The following is a 20,373-nucleotide window of genomic DNA, read 5'->3' on the forward strand; positions in this document are numbered from 1 at the left end:
CTTCAACAAAGAAACAGTGATTATTTTATAAAATAATGAACCAATACAATGCTGAGTTCAGATCACATGACTTATACCACAGATTTGGCAAATGAAATAGTCCTGCTCAAGCAATGCAACAATGGAACATTCATATAACTTTATAAAACATTAAATACATGAAACATTGTACGATTTAAAAGAAGAAAGAAAGAAGAAGAGAAAAAAAAAAAAAAAAAACACAGAAAAAAGGGAAATGGAAAGTTAGCAATAATGGTACATAATTTCGTTTTTTCTGTTTAAACCACCAGGGTGTCTCGTTTGTAAATTATACACCCAAAATGCTTCCCTAGTTAGCAGACGTCTTTTAATGTCTCCACCTCGTTGTGGTAAACTAACTTTCTCAATTCCCTTATATTCCCCCTCAATGGCAAACCTTACGATGGCCTTTTGGGAACATAAATATATTTATTCCACAGACAATCCATTTTGCGAGTCCTTGATCTGGTACGGCAGATACATAGATGACACCCTGATAATTTGGGGGGGTGATGTATCTGCCGTACCGGATTTTATTGAATACATTAATGCCAATACTTATGGAATTAAATTCACCTATAAATGGAATCATAATGAGATATCCTTTTTGGATCTAGTTCTTTTGGGCCTGGAAAATGAAATCATAAGAAGCAAAACGCATGTAAAACCCCTCAGTGGGAACACAGTATTACATGCAAAAAGTAGCCATCCTAGGCACACCATCAAATCGATTCCAGTAGGCGAATATACAAGGCTTAAAAGAAATTGTAGTGAGACTGAATTCAGGGATCTCGAATTCGAAAGATTAGAAGCTAGATTAAAAGAAAGAAAATATCCAAACTGGACATTAAAGAGAGCACATAAAATAGTAAATGATAAACCAAGAGACAGTTTGCTAACATTTAATCCGGAAAATAAAAACAAAAAAGAGAGAACTAAACAAAAGCCATATATTTGTTTTCAATTCAGTACCGAATTTAATGAAATTAAAAAGATAATACACAACAGGTTGCCTATTTTGCGAGAAGATGATGCACTTTCTGAAATTTTAAAAGATGGCCTTAATGTGGTAGCCAGAAGAGCGCCAACTATTGGCAGCTCCGTATCTCCCAGCTCTCTTCCATCAAAATCGCTTTCGAAAACCTGGTTAGAATGTAGAGGCTTCTACAAATGTGGTGTTACCGCATGTAGCACATGCCGTCATGCGCTAACTAAAAATAATTTTCAAAATAAAGAAAAAACAAAAACTTATCAAATTAAAGATTTCATTAACTGCCATACCAGCAATGTTGTCTATAAAGTAGACTGCACTGTGTGTAATGTATCCTATATTGGATGCACTACAAGAAAATTAAAAACCAGAATAACGGAGCATTTAAGGGATCTCACCAGTAGTAACGCCATAAATAGAAATACTTCAGCTGTTGCCAAACATTTTAATGTAGATCACTCTGGTAATGTGTCCAACATGACTATTCAGGGAATTGAGAAAGTTAGTTTACCACAACGAGGTGGAGACATTAAAAGACGTCTGCTAACTAGGGAAGCGTTTTGGGTGTATAATTTACAAACGAGACACCCTGGTGGTTTAAACAGAAAAAACGAAATTATGTACCATTATTGCTAACTTTCCATTTCCCTTTTTTCTTTTCTTTTCTTTTTTCTGTGTTTTTTTTTTTTTTTTTTCTCCTTTCTTTCTTCTTTTAAATCGTACAATGTTTCATGTATTTAATGTTTTATAAAGTTATATGAATGTTCCATTGTTGCATTGCTTGAGCAGGACTATTTCATTTGCCAAATCTGTGGTATAAGTCATGTGATCTGAACTCAGCATTGTATTGGTTCATTATTTTATAAAATAATCACTGTTTCTTTGTTGAAGCATGCATTGATTAAGATCGGCAGCGATCGAAACGCGTTGCATGGGCTCTGTACCCCCACATTTGTACTACAGCAAGGATCTATTATGTCACTGGATTTTAACCATTAATAAAGAATCTCTTTTATTGGAGCTGGAGCACCTTCTGTTTCTACTTTGTGAGGACATATATACCAGGATGGGGGACATATATACCAGGATGGGAGACATATATACCAGGATGAGGAACATATATACCAGGATTGTAGACATATATACCAGTATTGTAGACATATATACAAGGATGGGGGACATATATACCAGGATGGAGAACATATATACCAGGATTGCAGATATATATACCAGGATGGGGGACATATATACCAGGATGGGGGACATATATACCAGGATGGGGGACATATATACCAGGATGGGGGACATACCAGGATGGAGGACATATATACCAGGATGGGGAACATATATACCAGGATTGTAGACATATATACCAGGATGGGGGACATACCAGGATGGAGGACATATATACCAGGATGGGGAACATATATACCAGGATTGCAGACATATATACCAGGATGGGGAACATATATACCAGGATAGTAGACATATATACTAGGATGGGGGACATATATAACAGGATGGGGGACATATATAACAGGATGGGGGACATATATACCAGAATGGGAGACATATATACCAGGATGGGGGACATATATACCAGGATGGGGGACATATATACCAGGATGGGGGACATATATACCAGGATGGGGGACATATATACAAAGATGGAGAACATATATACCAGGATGGGGACATATATACCAGGATGAGGGACATATGTACCAGGAGAGAGAGCATATATACTAGGATGGAGAAAATATATGCCAGGATTGTAGATAGATATATATATATATATATATATATATATATATATATATATATATATATATATATATATATATATATATATATATATATATATATATATATATATTTCAATGATTCAAAGAAGCTTTATTGGCAGGACCAAATACACATCAGTTTTGCCAAAGCAAGTGTATAAAGGCAATAGGAATAGGGACTGTGGGGATGTTGGGTAGGAGCTGTAGGGGAGGTGGATGGGGGCAGATCCAGGGTGGGGGCTATAGTCCATGGCATAGGGAAGGTGGATGGGGGCAGATCCAGGGTGGGGGCAGATCCATTGTGGGGGCTATAGTCCATGGCATCATGGCTGTCTTTCTCGCAGTCTATGACATTCGCTCACATACCGCGCTGCTATCTCTACTGCTCTCTCTTCTTCTCCCAGCAGGATGTATGTCTTCTCTTCCTCCTTCATGGTGATGAAGTCCAGGAAGAGATGTGAGAGTCTCCTGAAGTGAGTGTCCCTCACTGCTGAGTATTTAGAGCAGTGTAGCAGGAAGTGGGTTTCGTCCTCTATGGCCTCCTGATCACAGTGTTGGCACAGTCTTTCCTCCCTGAGCTTGTAGCTCTGCCTGTGTCGGCCACATTCGATGGCCAGACTGTGGGCACTGAGTCTATATCGGCTAAGGATCTTGCGATCTCTGGGGTCCGGGAGTTTCTCCAGATATGGGGCCAGTCTGTAGTCTCTCTGTAGACTCCGGTACGTGTTCAGTTTCTGTGAGTTGTTGATATCATTCTTCCAGTCACTGACATACCTCTCCTGGCCTTCTTCTGGCATCTTCCTGATTCCGGCTTTTGTCAGGTTGTTGTGATTGGTGTTCTGGTCCGGTTGGGTTTGGCTTGGCTGTTCCGAGGGTTCTGGTTTTTCTGTTTCACCTACATGTATCAGGGCTTTATGGTGATGGGAGCTTGGATTGCTCCTATGAAGGTGAGCCCGGAATGACAGCGCCCTCTTTAGAACTGTTAGGTGTAGAGGGAATCTGCCCAGCTCAGCCCGACAAGCACTGTTGGAGGTGCTCCGGTGGACCTGGAGAAGGTGCTTGCAGAATTCCAGGTGGAATATTTCTGTTGGACTGGAATCCCACCTTGACCAGTCTGGGTAGGTGTGAGGACCCCAGACTTCGCTGCCATACAGGAGGATTGGGGCGATGATGGAGTCGAAAATTTTTAGCCAGACCCTCACTGGTGGCTTCAGATGGTAGTTTCCTTTGGATGGCATAGAAGGTTTTGCAGGCCTTGTCTTTCAGGGTCTCTATGGCTTGTTTGAAGCTCCCTGACCGGTGAATCTCTAGGCCCAGGTAGGTATATTTGTCCGTTCCTGTGAGGTCGCAGTTGTTGAGGACAAATGATGGGTGCTGGTCTGATTTTCTTTCTCCTCTGGAACACCATGGTGTTGGTTTTCTTTAGGTTGACCGGTAGAGCCCAGGTGGAGCTGAATTTCTCTAGGATTTTCAGGTTGTCCTGGAGGCCTTTCTCGGTTGGTGACAGCAGCAGCAGGTCATCTGCATACAGCAGGAATTTCACCTGCGTGTCGTGGAGGGTGAGACCTGGTGCTGAGGAGGATTCCAGGACGGTAGCCAGCTCGTTGATGTAAATGTTGAAGAGTGTTGGACTTAGGCTGCAGCCTTGTCTGACCCCGCGGTTCTGCTGGAAATAAGCCGTTCTTCTGCCGTTCACACTCACGCTGCAGCGGTTCTCGGTGTAGGAGCTTTTGATGACATCATAGGTCTTTCCTCCTATTCCGCTCTCCAGCAGTTTCAGGAATAAGCCCGGGTGCCACACTGAATCAAAGGCCTTTTTAAAGTCCACAAAGCAGGCGTATATCTTCCCATTCTTTGTATTGTAGACGTGTCTCTGAATGAGGCTGTGCAGAGTGTAGATGTGGTCAGTGGTTCGGCATGAACCCTGCTTGGCTCTTGCTGAGGACGTTGTGCTCGGTGAGGAAGGTGAGGATCCTCTTGTTCAGGATACTGTTGAACAGTTTTCCCAGGTTGCTGCTGACACATATGCCTCTGTAGTTGGCTGGGTCATACCTGTCCCCACTCTTGTGGATGGGTGTGATGAGGCCTTGGTTCCATTTACAAGGGAAGTAGCCGGCACTCAGCACAATATTGAAGAGTTTGACCATTGCAACCTGTATTTCTGGTGGGCTGTACTTCAGCATTTCTGGTAGGATTCCGTCCAGGCCACTGGCTTTTCTACATCTTATGGAGGAGAGTCTCTCGGCTACTTCCTGTAGTGTTATAGGTGTATCCACCGGGTTTTGGAAGTTTTTGATTTTTTCCTCCATTGCTTTTAGTTTCGCCATTATGTTTTCCTGTTCTTGGCTTAGCTCTTCCTTTGGAATGTCTTTATAGAGGTCTCTGAAGTATTGGAGCCAGAGGTTGCCATTTTGGATATGGGTGTTGTTTTTCTTGTCTTTGGTGCCCATGTGGTTCCATAGTTCCCAGAAGGAGTTGTCCTGGAGGGCGTCTTGGAGTTGGTTAAGCTTGGTAGAGATGTAACTCTGCTTCTTCCTCCTGAGGAGGGTTTTGTACTGCCTTTGTATGGAGTCATAGGCTTCCCTCAGACCCAGGTGGTTGGGGTCTCTGTGTTTCTTGTTGGAGGCTGTTCTCAAGGTCTTCCGTACAGCTTTACATTCTTTGTCAAACCAGCCATTGACCTGTGTTTCTTTTGGTCTCTTGTAGTCGACTTTTTTAAGGTCGGACAGTCTGGCCATTGCGTAGAATATATTGTTGAGGTCCTTTGCGGCTTGGCTCACTCCCTCTGGGTTTGGCTTGTACTCGAGGTTGTAGAAGTGGTGCAGCATCCGCTGTATTTCAGGTCTGCTGGAACTTCTTTATACTTTAGTGCCGACATTTTGGACCATTTATAGGATGGAGGCCGGGTGAAGAGGCCGCTCTGCTGTGGCTTCTGAGTGGATGGTTTCTCTGTAGATTTCATGTACAGAAGAAGTTGGCTGTGGTCTGACAGGTGCGTTTGTGGGGTGACTATGAGGGCGCTGACATCTGCCAGGTTCAGATCTGTAATGGCGTAGTCTACTACACTCCTCCCTACATGGGAGTTTAGTGTATACCTTCCTAAGGAGTCACCCTTGCTTCGTCCATTAAGGATATGAAGTCCTAGACTTCTACATATATATACTTCTACATATATATATATATATATATATATATATATATATATATATATATATATATATATATATATATATATATATATATATATATATATATATATATATATATATATATATATATATATACCAGGAGGAAGAACATATATACCAGGATGGCGAACATATATACCAGGATGAGGAACATATATACCAGGATTGCAGATATATATACCAGGATGGGGGACATATATACCAGGATGGGGGACATATATACAAGGATGGGGAACATATATACCAGGACAGCAGACATATATACCAGGATGGGGAACATATATACCAGGATGGGGGACATATATACCAGGATGGGGGACATATATACCAGGATGGGGGACATATATACCAGGATGGGGAACATATATACCAGGATGGGGAACATATATACCAGGATGGGGGACATATATACCAGGATGGGGAGCATATATACCAGGATGGGGAACATATATACCAGGATGGGGGACATATATACCAGGATGGGGGACATATATACCAGGATGGGGGACATATATACCAGGATAGTAGATATATACCAGGATGGGGAACATATATACTAGGATGGGAGACATATATACTAGGATGGGGACATATATACCAGGATGAGGGACATATGTACCAGGAGAGAGAGCATATATACTAGGATGGAGAACATATATGCCACGATTGTAGACATATATATATATATATATATATATATATATATATATATATATACCAGGAGGAAGAACATGTATACCAGGAGGAAGAACATATATACCAGGATGGAGAACAAATATACCAGGATGGGGAACATATATACCAGGATGGGGGACATATATACCAGGATGGGGGACATATATACCAGGATGGGGGACATATATACCAGGATGGGGAACATATATACCAGGATTGTAGACATATATACCAGGATAGCAGACATATATACCAGGATGGGGAACATATATACCAGGATGGGGGACATATATACCAGGATGGAGAACATTATACCAGGATTGTAGATATATATACCAGGATGGGGGGCATGTATACCAGGATGGGGGACATATATACCAGGATGGGGAACATATATACCAGGATTGTAGACATATATACCAGGATAGCAGACATATATACCAGGATGGGGAACATATATACCAGGATGGGGGACATATATACCAGGATGGAGAACATATATACCAGGATTGTAGATATATATACCAGGATGGGGGGCATGTATACCAGGATGGGGGACATATATACCAGGATGGGGAACATATATACCAGGATGGGGAACATATATACCATGATGGGGAACATATATACCAGGATGGGGAACATATATACCAGGATGGGGAACATATATACCAGGATGGGGGACATACACTCACCGGCCACTTTATTAGGTACACCATGCTAGTAACGGGTTGGACCCCCTTTTGCCTTCAGAACTGCCTCAATTCTTCGTGGCATAGATTCAACAAGGTGCTGGAAGCATTCCTCAGTGATTTTGGTCCATATTGACATGATGGCATCACACAGTTGCCGCAGATTTGTCGGCTGCACATCCCAAAGATGCTCCATACAAGGCAGGATGGATCCATGCTTTCATGTTGTTTACGCCAAATTCTGACCCTACCATCCGAATGTCGCAGCAGAAATCGAGACTCATCAGACCAAGCAACGTTTTTCCAATCTTCTACTGTCCAATTTCGATGAGCTTGTACAAATTGTAGCCTCAGTTTCCTGTTCTTAGCTGAAAGGAGTGGTACCCGGTGTGGTCTTCTGCTGCTGTAGCCCATCTGCCTCAAAGTTCGACGCACTGTGCGTTCAGAGATGCTCTTAGGCCTACCTTGGTTGTAACGGGTGGCGATTTGAGTCACTGTTGCCTTTCTATCAGCTCGAACCAGTCTGCCCATTCTCCTCTGACCTCTGGCATCAACAAGGCATTTCCGCCCACAGAACTGCCGCTCACTGGATTTTTTTTCTTTTTCGGACCATTCTCTGTAAACCCTAGAGATGGTTGTGAGTGAAAATCCCAGTAGATCAGCAGTTTCTGAAATACTCAGACCAGCCCTTCTGGCACCAACAACCATGCCACGTTCAAAGGCACTCAAATCACCTTTCTTCCCCATACTGATGCTCGGTTTGAACGGCAGGAGATTGTCTTGACCATGTCTACATGCCTAAATGCACTGAGTTGCCGCCATGTGATTGGCTGATTAGAAATTAAGTGTTAACAAGAAGTTGGACAGGTGTACCTAATAAAGTGGCCAGTGAGTGTATATACCAGGATTGTAGACATATATACCAGTATTGTAGACATATATACAAGGATGGGGGACATATATACCAGGATGGAGAACATATATACCAGGATGGAGAACATATATACCAGGATGGGGGACATATATACCAGGATGGGGGACATATATACCAGGATTGTAGACATATATACCAGGATAGCAGACATATATAGCAGGATAGCAGACATATATAGCAGGATGGGGAACATATATACCAGGATGGGGGACATGTATACCAGGATAGTAGATATATACCAGGATGGGGAACATATATACTAGGATGGGGGACATATATACCAGGATGGGGGACATATATACCAGGATGGGGGACATATATACCAGGATGGGGGACATATATACCAGGATGGGGGACATATATACCAGGATGGGGGACATATATACCAGGATGGGGAACATATATACCAGGATGGGGGACATATATTCCAGGATGGGGGACATATATACCAGGATGGGGGACATGTATACCAGGATGGGGAACATATATACCAGGATGGGGGACATGTATACCAGGATGGGGGACATATATACCAGGGTGGGGGACATATATACCAGGATTGTAGACATATATACCAGTATTGTAGACATACATACAAGGATGGGGGACATATATACCAGGATGGAGGACATATATACCAGGATGGGGGACATATATACCAGGATGGGGGACATATATACCAGGATGGGGGACATATATACCAGGATGGGGGACATATATACCAGGATGGGGAACATATATACCAGGATTGTAGACATATATACCAGGATAGCAGACATATATAGCAGGATAGCAGACCTATATAGCAGGATGGGGAACATATATACCAGGATGGGGGACATGTATACCAGGATAGTTGATATATACCAGGATGGGGAACATATATACTAGGATGGGGGACATATATACCAGGATGGGGGACATATATACCAGGATGGGGGACATATATACCAGGATGGGGGACATATATACCAGGATGGGGAACATATATACCAGGATGGGGAACATATATACCAGGATGGGGGACATATATACCAGTATTGTAGACATATATACCAGTATTGTAGACATATATACAAGGATGGGGGACATATATACCAGGATGGGGGACATATATACCAGGATGGGGGACATATATACCAGGATGGGGAACATATATACCAGGATTGTAGACATATATACCAGGATTGTAGACATATATACCAGGATGGGAGACATATATACTAGGATGGGGGACATATATACCAGAATGGGAGACATATATACCAGGATGGAGAACATATATACCAGGATGGAGAACAAATATACCAGGATGGGGAACATATATACCAGGATGGGGAACATATATACCAGGATGGGGAACATATATACCAGGATAGCAGACATATATACCAGGATGGGGAACATATATACCAGGATGGGGAACATATATACTAGGATGGGGGACATATATACCAGGATGGGGAACATATATACTAGGATGGGGGACATATATACCAGGATGGGGAACATATATACCAGGATTGTAGACATATACAAGGATGGGGGACATATATACCAGGATGGGGGACATATATACCAGGATTGTAGACATATATACCAGGATGAGGACATATATACCAGGATGGGGGACATATATACCAGGATGGGGGACATATATACCAGGATTGTAGACATATACAAGGATGGGGGACATATATACCAGGATGGAGAACATATATACCAGGATTGCAGATATGTATACCAGGATGGGGGACATATATACCAGGATGGGGGACATATATACCAGGATGGGGGACATATATACCAGGATGGGGGACATATATACCAGGATGGGGGACATATATACCAGGATTGTAGACATATATACCAGGATTGCAGACATATATAGCAGGATAGCAGACATATATAGCAGGATGGGGAACATATATACCAGGATGGGGGACATGTATACCAGGATAGTAGATATATACCAGGATGGGGAACATATATACTAGGATGGGGGACATATATACCAGGATGGAGGACATATATACCAGCATGGGGAACATATATACCAGGATGGGGGACATATATACCAGGATGGGGGACATATATACCAGGATGGGGAACATATATACCAGGATGGGGAACATATATACCAGGATGGGGAACATATATACCAGGATGGGGGACATATATACCAGGATGGGGGACATATATACCAGGATTGTAGACATATATACCAGTATTGTAGACATATATACAAGGATGGGGGACATGTATACCAGGATGGAGAACATATATACCAGGATGGGGGACATATATACCAAGATGGGGGACATATATACCAGGATGGGGGACATATATACCAGGATGGGGGACATATATACCAGGATGGGGGACATATATACCAGGATGGGGAACATATATACCAGGATGGGGGACATATATACCAGGATAGTAGATATATACCAGGATGGTGAACATATATACCAGGATAGCAGACATATACACCAGGATGGGGAACATATATACCAGGATAGCAGACATATATACCAGGATGGGGAACATATATACCAGGATGGGGGAACATATATACCAGGATGGGGGACATATATACCAGGATGGGGGACATATATACCAGGATGGGGAACATATATACCAGGATGGGGGACATATATACCAGGATGGGGAACATATATACCAGGATGGAGAACATATATACCATGATAGTAGACATATATACAAGGATGGGGGACATATATACCAGGATGGAGAACATATATACCAGGATTGTAGACATATATACCAGGATGGAGAACATATATACCATGATAATAGACATATATACCAGGATTGTAGACATATATACCAGGATGGGGAACATATATACCAGGATGGGGAACATATATACAAGGATGGGAAACATATATACCAGGATGGGGGACATGTATACCAGGATGGGGAACATATATGCCAGGATTGTAGACATATATACCAGGATAGCAGACATATATAGCAGGATAGCAGACATATATAGCAGGATGGGGAACATATATACCAGGATGGGGGACATGTATACCAGGATAGTAGATATATACCAGGATGGGGAACATATATACTAGGATGGGGGACATATATACCAGGATGGGGGACATATATACCAGGATGGGGGACATATATACTAGGATGGGGGACATATATACCAGGATGGGGGACATATATACCAGGATAGCAGACATATATACCAGGATGGGGGAACATATATACCAGGATGGGGGACATATATACCAGGATGGGGGACATATATTCCAGGATGGGGGACATATATACCAGGATGGAGAACATATATACCAGGATTGTAGACATATATACCAGGATGGAGAACATATATACCATGATAATAGACATATATACCAGGATTGTAGACATATATACCAGGATGAGGACATATATACCAGGACGGGGGACATGTATACCAGGATGGGGAACATATATACCAGGATTGTAGACATATATACCAGTATTGTAGACATATATACAAGGATGGGGGACATATATACCAGGATGGAGAACATATATACCAGGATGGAGAACATATATACCAGGATGGGGGACATATATACCAGGATGGGGGACATATATACCAGGATGGAGGACATATATACCAGGATGGGGAACATATATACCAGGATAGCATACATATATACCAGGATGGGGGACATATATACCAGGATGGGGGACATATATACCAGGATAGTAGATATATACCAGGATGGTGAACATATATACCAGGATGGGGGACATATACACCAGGATGGGGAACATATATACCAGGATAGCAGACATATATACCAGGATGGGGAACATATATACCAGGATGGGGGAACATATATACCAGGATGGGGGACATATATACCAGGATGGGGGACATATATACCAGGATGGGGTACATATATACCAGGATGGGGGACATATATACCAGGATGGGGAACATATATACCAGGATGGAGAACATATATACCAGGATTGTAGACATATATACCAGGATTGTAGACATATATACCAGGATGGAGAACATATATACCATGATAATAGACATATATACCAGGATTGTAGACATATATACCAGGATGAGGACATATATACCAGGACGGGGGACATGTATACCAGGATGGGGAACATATATACCAGGATTGTAGACATATATACCAGTATTGTAGACATATATACCAGGATGAGGACATATATACCAGGATGGGGGACATATATACCAGGATGGGGGACATATATACCAGGATGGAGAACATATATACCAGGATGGGGGACATATATACCAGGATGGGGGACATATATACCAGGATGGAGAACATATATACCAGGATGGGGTACATATATACCAGGATAATTTGGGGTGCGTCTTATAAAGCGGATAATACGTTATGTCTGCTGATTATTCTAAAAAAAATTTATTTGTATTTAGAATCTTTCAGGAAATCCCCCAGCAGAAAACAATTGTCAAATTATGTGAAAGGACAGGGATGGAATACAAATATACCAACCATAGTAGAAGTGACGCGTGCTTGGAAGCCACCCATGCAAAGGAAGCCAAACGACTTTCCAGAGGAGATCAAAGCTCTTGTGAGGACGCAGAAATGGAAAGGACTAGTTATAATAGAGGACAGCAGCAAAGGCGGGCATACCGTGAAGACCACCCATGCTTTTAAAAAGGGAGAGGTGGTCTGTGATTATCACGGAAAACTCATGAGCTCTAAAAAAGGGGAAGAATTGCAGAGATCACTGACAGGAATGTCATATATCTACTTTTTTGAACATAAAGGACAAAAATTCTGCATTAATGCCACCAATGTGCCTTGTGATTGCCACCCAGACATGCCGTCCACTTTTGGTCGGATGATAAATCATTTGGGGATAGTTGACAATCTCAAGCCAAAGGTTCTGGATTGTGGAGATGGAGAAACCCCAACAATTCTCTTTTTTGCCAAGAGAGATCTGAAGCCAGGTACAGAACTGTCTTTTGATTAAGGAATCTGAAGAAACTATTTTGGAGAAGGGGGGATTGTCCATGGCTTGACACGTAATATTTTACGTGGGCTCTAGTCATGCATCTGATCCACTGTTCTTTGTGTGTATATACTTTATATATTAGTTTTGTGTGTAGGCAAAGGAACAGCTAACAGTTATAATATTGTTATTGTTATTTTTTTCTATAATAAAGCTGCTATTTTACGATTTAAGTGTTTGTACTGGCACCTAGATACAGGAAAGATATATATCTGTTCCTTGTTAGCCAGTAGATGGAAAAATATTTAGAATCGAGAGTCCTCAGTGGTTGATACCTTTTAGAGGCTAACTGAAAAGATGGTAACAATTTGCAAGCTTTCGAGACTAGAATCACAGAATCATAGAATGGTAGAGTTCGAAGGGACCTCCTGGGTCATCTGGTCCAACCCCCTGCTCAAAGCAGGATTCACTAAATCATCCCAAACAGATGACGGTCCAGCCTCTGTTTGAAGACTCACCACCTCTCGTGGCAGCCTGTTCCACTCATTGATCACCCTAACTGTCAAAAAGTTTTTTTCTAATATCTAATCAGTGTCTCCTTCCATTCAGTTTCATCCCATTGCTTCTAGTCTTTCCTTGAGCAAATGAGAATAAAGATGATCCTTCTACAATGTGACAGCCCTTGAGATATTTGTAGACAGCTATTAAGTCTTCTGTCAGTCTTCTTTTTTGCAAGCTAAACATTCCCAAATTCTGTAAATGGTCTGCAAACCAAGTCCTATGAGGAACAGTCACCATTCTGGTCGCTCTTCTTTGAACTTGCTCCAGTTTTTTTGTCTTTTTTAAAATGTGGTGCCCAAAACTGAACACAGTATTCCAGATGAGGTCTGTCCAAAGAGGAGTAGAGGGCAATAATGACTTCACGTGATCTAGACTGTTTGCTTCTGTTAATACATCCCAGGATTGTATTTGCCTTTTTTGCTGCTGCATCACACTGTTGACTCATGTTTAGTCTGTGATCTATTAATATTCCCAAGTCTTTTTCACATGTGCTGTTGCTTAGCCCCATTCCTCCCATTCTGCATATGCGTTTTCATTTTTATTGCCCAGATGTACAGATGTAGCACTTAGCATTTTTCCCTGTTAAAAACCATTCTGTTAGTTCCTGCCCACTGCTCCAGTTTATCTATATCTTTTTGAATCCTCTCTTCTCTAGTATTAGCTATACCTCCTAGCTTTGTGTCATCGGCAAACTTAATCAGTTTACCCTCAATTCTTTCATCTAAATCATTGATAAAGATGTTGAACAATACAGGGTCCAGGACAGAGCCCTGTGGTACCCCACTTGAAACATTTTTCCAACTGCATTTGCAGCCATTTACAACCACTCTTTGGGTCCGATCACTAAGCCAGTTATAAATCCACCTAACAGTTGCCTCGTCCATTCCATACTTAGTCATTTTTTCAATAAGGATTGTGTGAGATGCTTTGCTGAAGTCAAGATATACTATATCTACAGCATTTCCCTGAGCCACCCAGTCAGTGATTCTGTCATAGAAGGAAATTAAGTTAGTCTGACGTGACTTAGTAGTTACAAACCCATGCTGACTCTGTTTAATCACTTCATTCTTATCCAGGTACTTACTTACATGTTGTTTAATAATTTGTTCAAAGATTTTTCCTGGTATAGACGTCAGACTCACCGGCCTATAGTTCTCTGGGTCCACCTTCTTCCCCTCAGGTCTCTTCATCAGGCTCAGTATAATAAAATCTGAAGAATCACATATTTATACACAACACAGCACAGAAATAATGAAATAGATAAGAAAAGTGACGTGAAGCAGAACTATCATTATGGGAGAGGGATAGAGAGTTGTGGCCATAAATATTGGAACAGTTCATAGATAAGGAGTGTGAAAGTTTTATTGTCCTGTGATTGGGGTCTGGTTCTGTGTTGTGATGCCCCCATATGGTGTGAGGAGCAAATTCTTAATTGATGTAAAAAGACATAAATCAATGCGACTCATTCATTCATGTTCAAATTGCACGCTCTGGGCTGTGCGGTGACTTCATGCTTCCTACAGTCAGGCAAGGAACCTGGGACCTGGGGGGTGGGCCTGAACATACGTCACACACAGAGCCCAGCCGCCCCTCTCCCGCTTCATTCTACCATGTTAGACAGCCGGGGAAATGAACTGGTTCTCGGTCACATAGCGCACTGACCCTGCCCACCTGCCATCCAACCCTTCACTACAGGGGATGAGTAACAAGCAGCCTGGCCGTGTCACCCCCCTCCCCCTCCATTGTACCATGTTACACACGGCCTGGAAGATGAACTCATTCTTGGCTGCATAGTACACTGACCTCCCCCCCCCCCCCCCACTGGCCAGACACCGAAGAGCACAGGGGGATGAGTGACAAGCTGCCCGGCCGCGTCACATCTTCCCGTCCCCTGGCCGCCCCTTGCCCTCCATTCTGCCATGTTACACACAGCCAGGGAGATGAAGTGGCTGCCATAGCACACTGACCCTGCCCTCCGGCGAAACAGAGCAGAGCACAGGGGGATGAGTGACAAGCCGCCCAGCTGTAAAACCTACTAACCTCGCCCCCCGTATTTCACGTCCCCGTTTTAAGTCATTTGAGCCTCTTTTTAAGTAATTTTTTTTGGACAATCAACCTCCGGAGGGTGCCCTGATGCTAACACACACACTTAAAATCCGATCTGTGATGAAAAAGTGACTCTGACCCCATTTTTTGGGGTCTTTTTTATCGCACCAGAATTTAAATGTGTGCTTAAGCATCAGCTAAGGATTCCTCAGATTTTCCCACAAAAAACACATGCGGTTATAAAAAAAAAAACGCATGTGTTTTTTATGTAAAACACACCGGACACGCCCCCAGATCTCTCAGTGTCAGGGGGGAGGGGGTGTGGGTCACAGATGTGCAGAAAACCCATTGAGTGTCAGAGGTGACCGCCGCAGTAATCATATGTGCGGATAAGCTCACGTTCACCAAAGGACCCATTTTTATGCTCATTGGGTGATTTACGGCATCAAAACATAAACTTTATTTTTTACTGGCACGGTCGGAAAAAAAAAAAGTGCGGATACGCTCCGTTTGCCGCAGCGCCCAATTTTACGCTCCCCAGTCGATTTAGGGCGTCAAAACTTTGAGACTGACCTTAGCAATGATGTACAAGGTGTGGGATAGGGCAAGAGACTGTTGGACATAACGGAATTTTCTAATTTTACCCCAATGTGGCAAAATCAATGACTGGTGGAGTTTGACAAATTTACTGGTTTCAGAGGTTGGCAATGAAGGGGAATTCAAACTTTAGATCAGTTAATAGAAAATGGAACACTTAAAAGATTAACAAGCTTAAACAATAGTTTGGATTGCCTCACAGGCTCTTCTTTCGATACCTACAACTTAGGCATGCATATCTAACTCAGTTTAGCGCCGCGGCACCAGATATAAGGAAAAAATATTTACTAGACTCAATAGCGGAGGCAAAATACACGATCGGTTTAATTTCAAACATCTATCAGAAACTCTCACAGTCTCGCATGGGAGACCATCCCCTGACAGCTACATTAAAATAGGAAGCAGATGTGATGCTGATTACGGAAGTTTTGAATCCCCGATGGCTGTAGGTATTTCACACATTTTTTATCAAGCTCGCAAACTTATTGCGCAACATTGGACAGACGCTCAACCACCAACAGTTAATTAGTTAATAAATAAGCAAAACAATATTATTTGGTTGGAAATTTGACAACATCTGGGGATCCTGGTTGACTGTTCCAGGCCTACAATCTGGAATACTCCTGAGAGATAACCTGGCAACTTCTGGCTTCAGGAACACTTGTAGTATGATCAATCCAGATTAAATGATGTAAGTAGGGCCAGTACGCATGCAAACTAATTATGATAACTGAATGGCAGATATTCTAATGTATACACATCACAAAAAAAATATGAAGAAATAATTCTCTAGAGTGTTATCAGGGGAGGGGGGGATGTAAGAGAATGGTCAGTCATAATATACTGAACAGCCATGTTGGCTCTAGCAGCCATCTTGTGCAAAGTTAGAACCTAACTAATTCTAAGATGTACTTCTGAAAGTCATAGACAGATTGGAGACACAAGATGAGATCATAGCCATTAGCAGGTATAGTGGACATGCACACAGGTTAATTGGAGCAGCTGCAGGGCCATGATAATAGAAAAAGGGTAATGAATAACAAAAAAGCTTGGGCACTCCAATGAAAATTTATTGTCCAATGTAGACCAATGAGGCAAATGCCTCCACCATACAACAAAGAAAAAATACAGGATGACCCGATTGAAAGACAGATTAACTTTTGCAACGTTTCGGCACGAACATGCCTTTCTCAAGCTGAATCTGCTGTAGAAGGGGGTCCAAGGTAATGGGACCTAGTCTCCTATCATGCCTGAGTGGTGTGGGGGCACCGACCACGAGTGCCAGAGTGAGCCTCATGGTTGGGAAAGTTAATCTATCTTTCAATCGGGTCATCCTGCATTTTTTCTTTGTTTATGGTGGTGGCATTTGCCTCATTAGTCTACATTGGACAATAAATTTCATTGGAGTGCCCAAGCTTTTTTTGTTATTCATTGCTAACTAATACCTTGGAGCACCACCTCGTATTAACAGGGAGCACCCCCTATATTCCCTAAAATAGAAAAAGGGTAAACATATGATAATAAATAAGTGTATTAAGTGAACAATGACAGTTACTAAGACGAACATGGAGATTTACGAGTTCTAATGGAGTTGGGTGTAAAGAGCCTCAAATTCATTACATTTAACAATTTTATGCTTCATCCATGAATGTGTTTTTCTATGCAGTATGATGTTATCATGTATACGCCTTTTGCTGCAAGGTGCAGCTTTCTTTGTCTGTATAATGTATAAAAAGCCCCTGTTACTGTTGTTCGGGGCCATTACATCGCCAACCTGCTGCCATGCCACAACATGGCCCTTCCATCACCATTCTGCAGCCATGCCACATCATGGCCATGATAAGGCCAGACCATCGCCAGATGTCCCAGCGTTAGTTTGTCTGTCTGGACTTCAGTTCGTGCTCACATGCTTTATTTCAATGACTATCCATGTGCTGTCCTGCTGCGAAATCTCCGAATAAACTTCAGTCTCAGCTTGATAAGAGAATTGTCTACATATTTTTCCCAGCTCTTCCAGCTCTCAGTAAGGACTTTCTTAAAGGGAAGGTGCCATCAAAAAAAAAAATTTTCCAGCGATTGAAAAAAATGTAAAGAATTAATGTTTACATTTTCTTAAAAAATATTATCATTTGTTTTTAATTTAGTAAAATATGAAAAATAATTTTAAAAGGTTTGGCATTTCCACTTTTAAACACTAGGGGGAGCAGCTAATGAAATTTGACAAAAACCTGGTGTACAACTAGCTCACATTACTGCACTGCAGTAATTATGGGCGGAGTCTGCTGACGTGTGTGATGTCTCCTCTCCTCCCCTTCTGGTGTTTGCTAGGGGATGAGAGGATTCAGGAACACAGTGTGCAGCCATTTTGTTGGTGACTGCAAAGTTATACTGACAAGTAGACAGTCACCGAAGATGGCAGGCAGCAAGGATTCTGGGAGATATATGGTGGAGGGAGCAGGGTGACAGCAGCGCAGAGTATTTCAGGAGAGCAGTGTGCTGGTCTATGGGGGGCACCCTGTTTGGTGCGCGGAGCAGCCAGGGATTGTACATAGAGCGCTGTCTTTTATACACATGGATGGACCGTCTCCTCAGAAATCCAGGAAACATTTCTGCTGATTGATGGCCTGTTCTGATCCAGACTTTGCATGCAAAGACCCCATTCCCCTCCTCAGATCCTGTCCTGGCGATGTGTGAAAGCGAGGTGACAGGCGCAGTCCGGGGTGATGCTGGGAAGGAAATGTAGCCATATAGTAACGATAAACATGAGACCCCTCTCTTCAGCTGCCTCACCAGCCCTCCCCTCACTGCACCTAACTGGAGGTCATGCTGCCCCTCTATTACCCCAGACCCGCGTGCAGCTGCTCAACCGGAACCACCCTAGATTGGGTCCCCTTTCTTCAGATAATACTTCCATAGTGTTCTCACATAATACTGCCATATAGATCACTCATAATACCGCCATATAGAGCACACATAATACTGTCCTATAGTTCTCACATAATACCATCATATAGATCGCAAATAACGACGCCAGAGTGTTCTCACATAATACCGCCATATAGAGCACACATAATACCGACATATAGAGCACACATAATACCGACATATAGAGCATACCGCCATATAGATCTCACATAATACCGCCATATAGAGCACACATAATACCGCCATATAGAGCACACAATACCGCCATATAGAGCACACAATACCGCCATATAGAGCACACATAATAGTGCCATATAGAGCACACATAATACCGACATATAGAGCGCACATAATACAGAGCACACAATACCGCAATATACTTCCCACATAATACCGTCATATAGATCTCACATAATACCACCAGTGTTCTCACATATCGCCATATAGATCACACATAATACTGCCATATATATCAAACATAATACCGCCATATACATCACATAGTACCGCCATATACTTCTCACATAACGACGCCATATACACTCACCGGCCACGTTATTAGGTACACCATGCTAGTAACGGGTTGGACCCCTTTTGCCTTCAGAACTGCCTCAATTCTTCGTGGCATAGATTCAACAAGGTGCTGGAAGCATTCCTCAGAGATTTTGGTCCATATTGACATGATGGCATCACACAGTTGCCGCAGATTTGTCGGCTGCACATCCCAAAGATGCTCCATACAAGGCAGGATGGATCCATGCTTTCATGTTGTTTACGCCAAATTCTGACCCTACCATCCGAATGTCGCAGCAGAAATCGAGACTCATCAGACCAAGCAACGTTTTTCCAATCTTCTACTGTCCAATTTCGATGAGCTTGTACAAATTGTAGCCTCAGTTTCCTGTTCTTAGCTGAAATGAGTGGTACCCGGTGTGGTCTTCTGCTGCTGTAGCCC

At 42.4% G+C, this 20,373-nt stretch overlaps 2 protein-coding genes across 5 annotated transcripts in view; both read left to right on the forward strand.

Moving 5' to 3' along the window:
* Positions 1 to 13,522, forward strand: part of LOC143766645 (uncharacterized) — a 101,805-nt gene extending 88,283 nt beyond the window's left edge. For all 4 annotated transcript variants that reach the window (XM_077254458.1, XM_077254460.1, XM_077254457.1 and 1 more), the window contains exon 17: positions 12,748 to 13,522. In XM_077254458.1, coding sequence (XP_077110573.1) covers positions 12,748 to 13,310 — 563 coding nt within the window. In that variant the 3' untranslated portion in view covers positions 13,311 to 13,522. The remainder of the gene's footprint in view (positions 1 to 12,747) is intronic.
* The window catches only part of LOC143766657 (uncharacterized), a 1,190,188-nt gene that overhangs the window by 88,311 nt on the left and 1,081,504 nt on the right, over positions 1 to 20,373 (forward strand). The gene's annotated exons all lie outside the window — the stretch shown is intronic.

Source organism: Ranitomeya variabilis, chromosome 4 (assembly GCF_051348905.1).
Source record: "Ranitomeya variabilis isolate aRanVar5 chromosome 4, aRanVar5.hap1, whole genome shotgun sequence".
NCBI lineage: Eukaryota > Metazoa > Chordata > Amphibia > Anura > Dendrobatidae > Ranitomeya > Ranitomeya variabilis.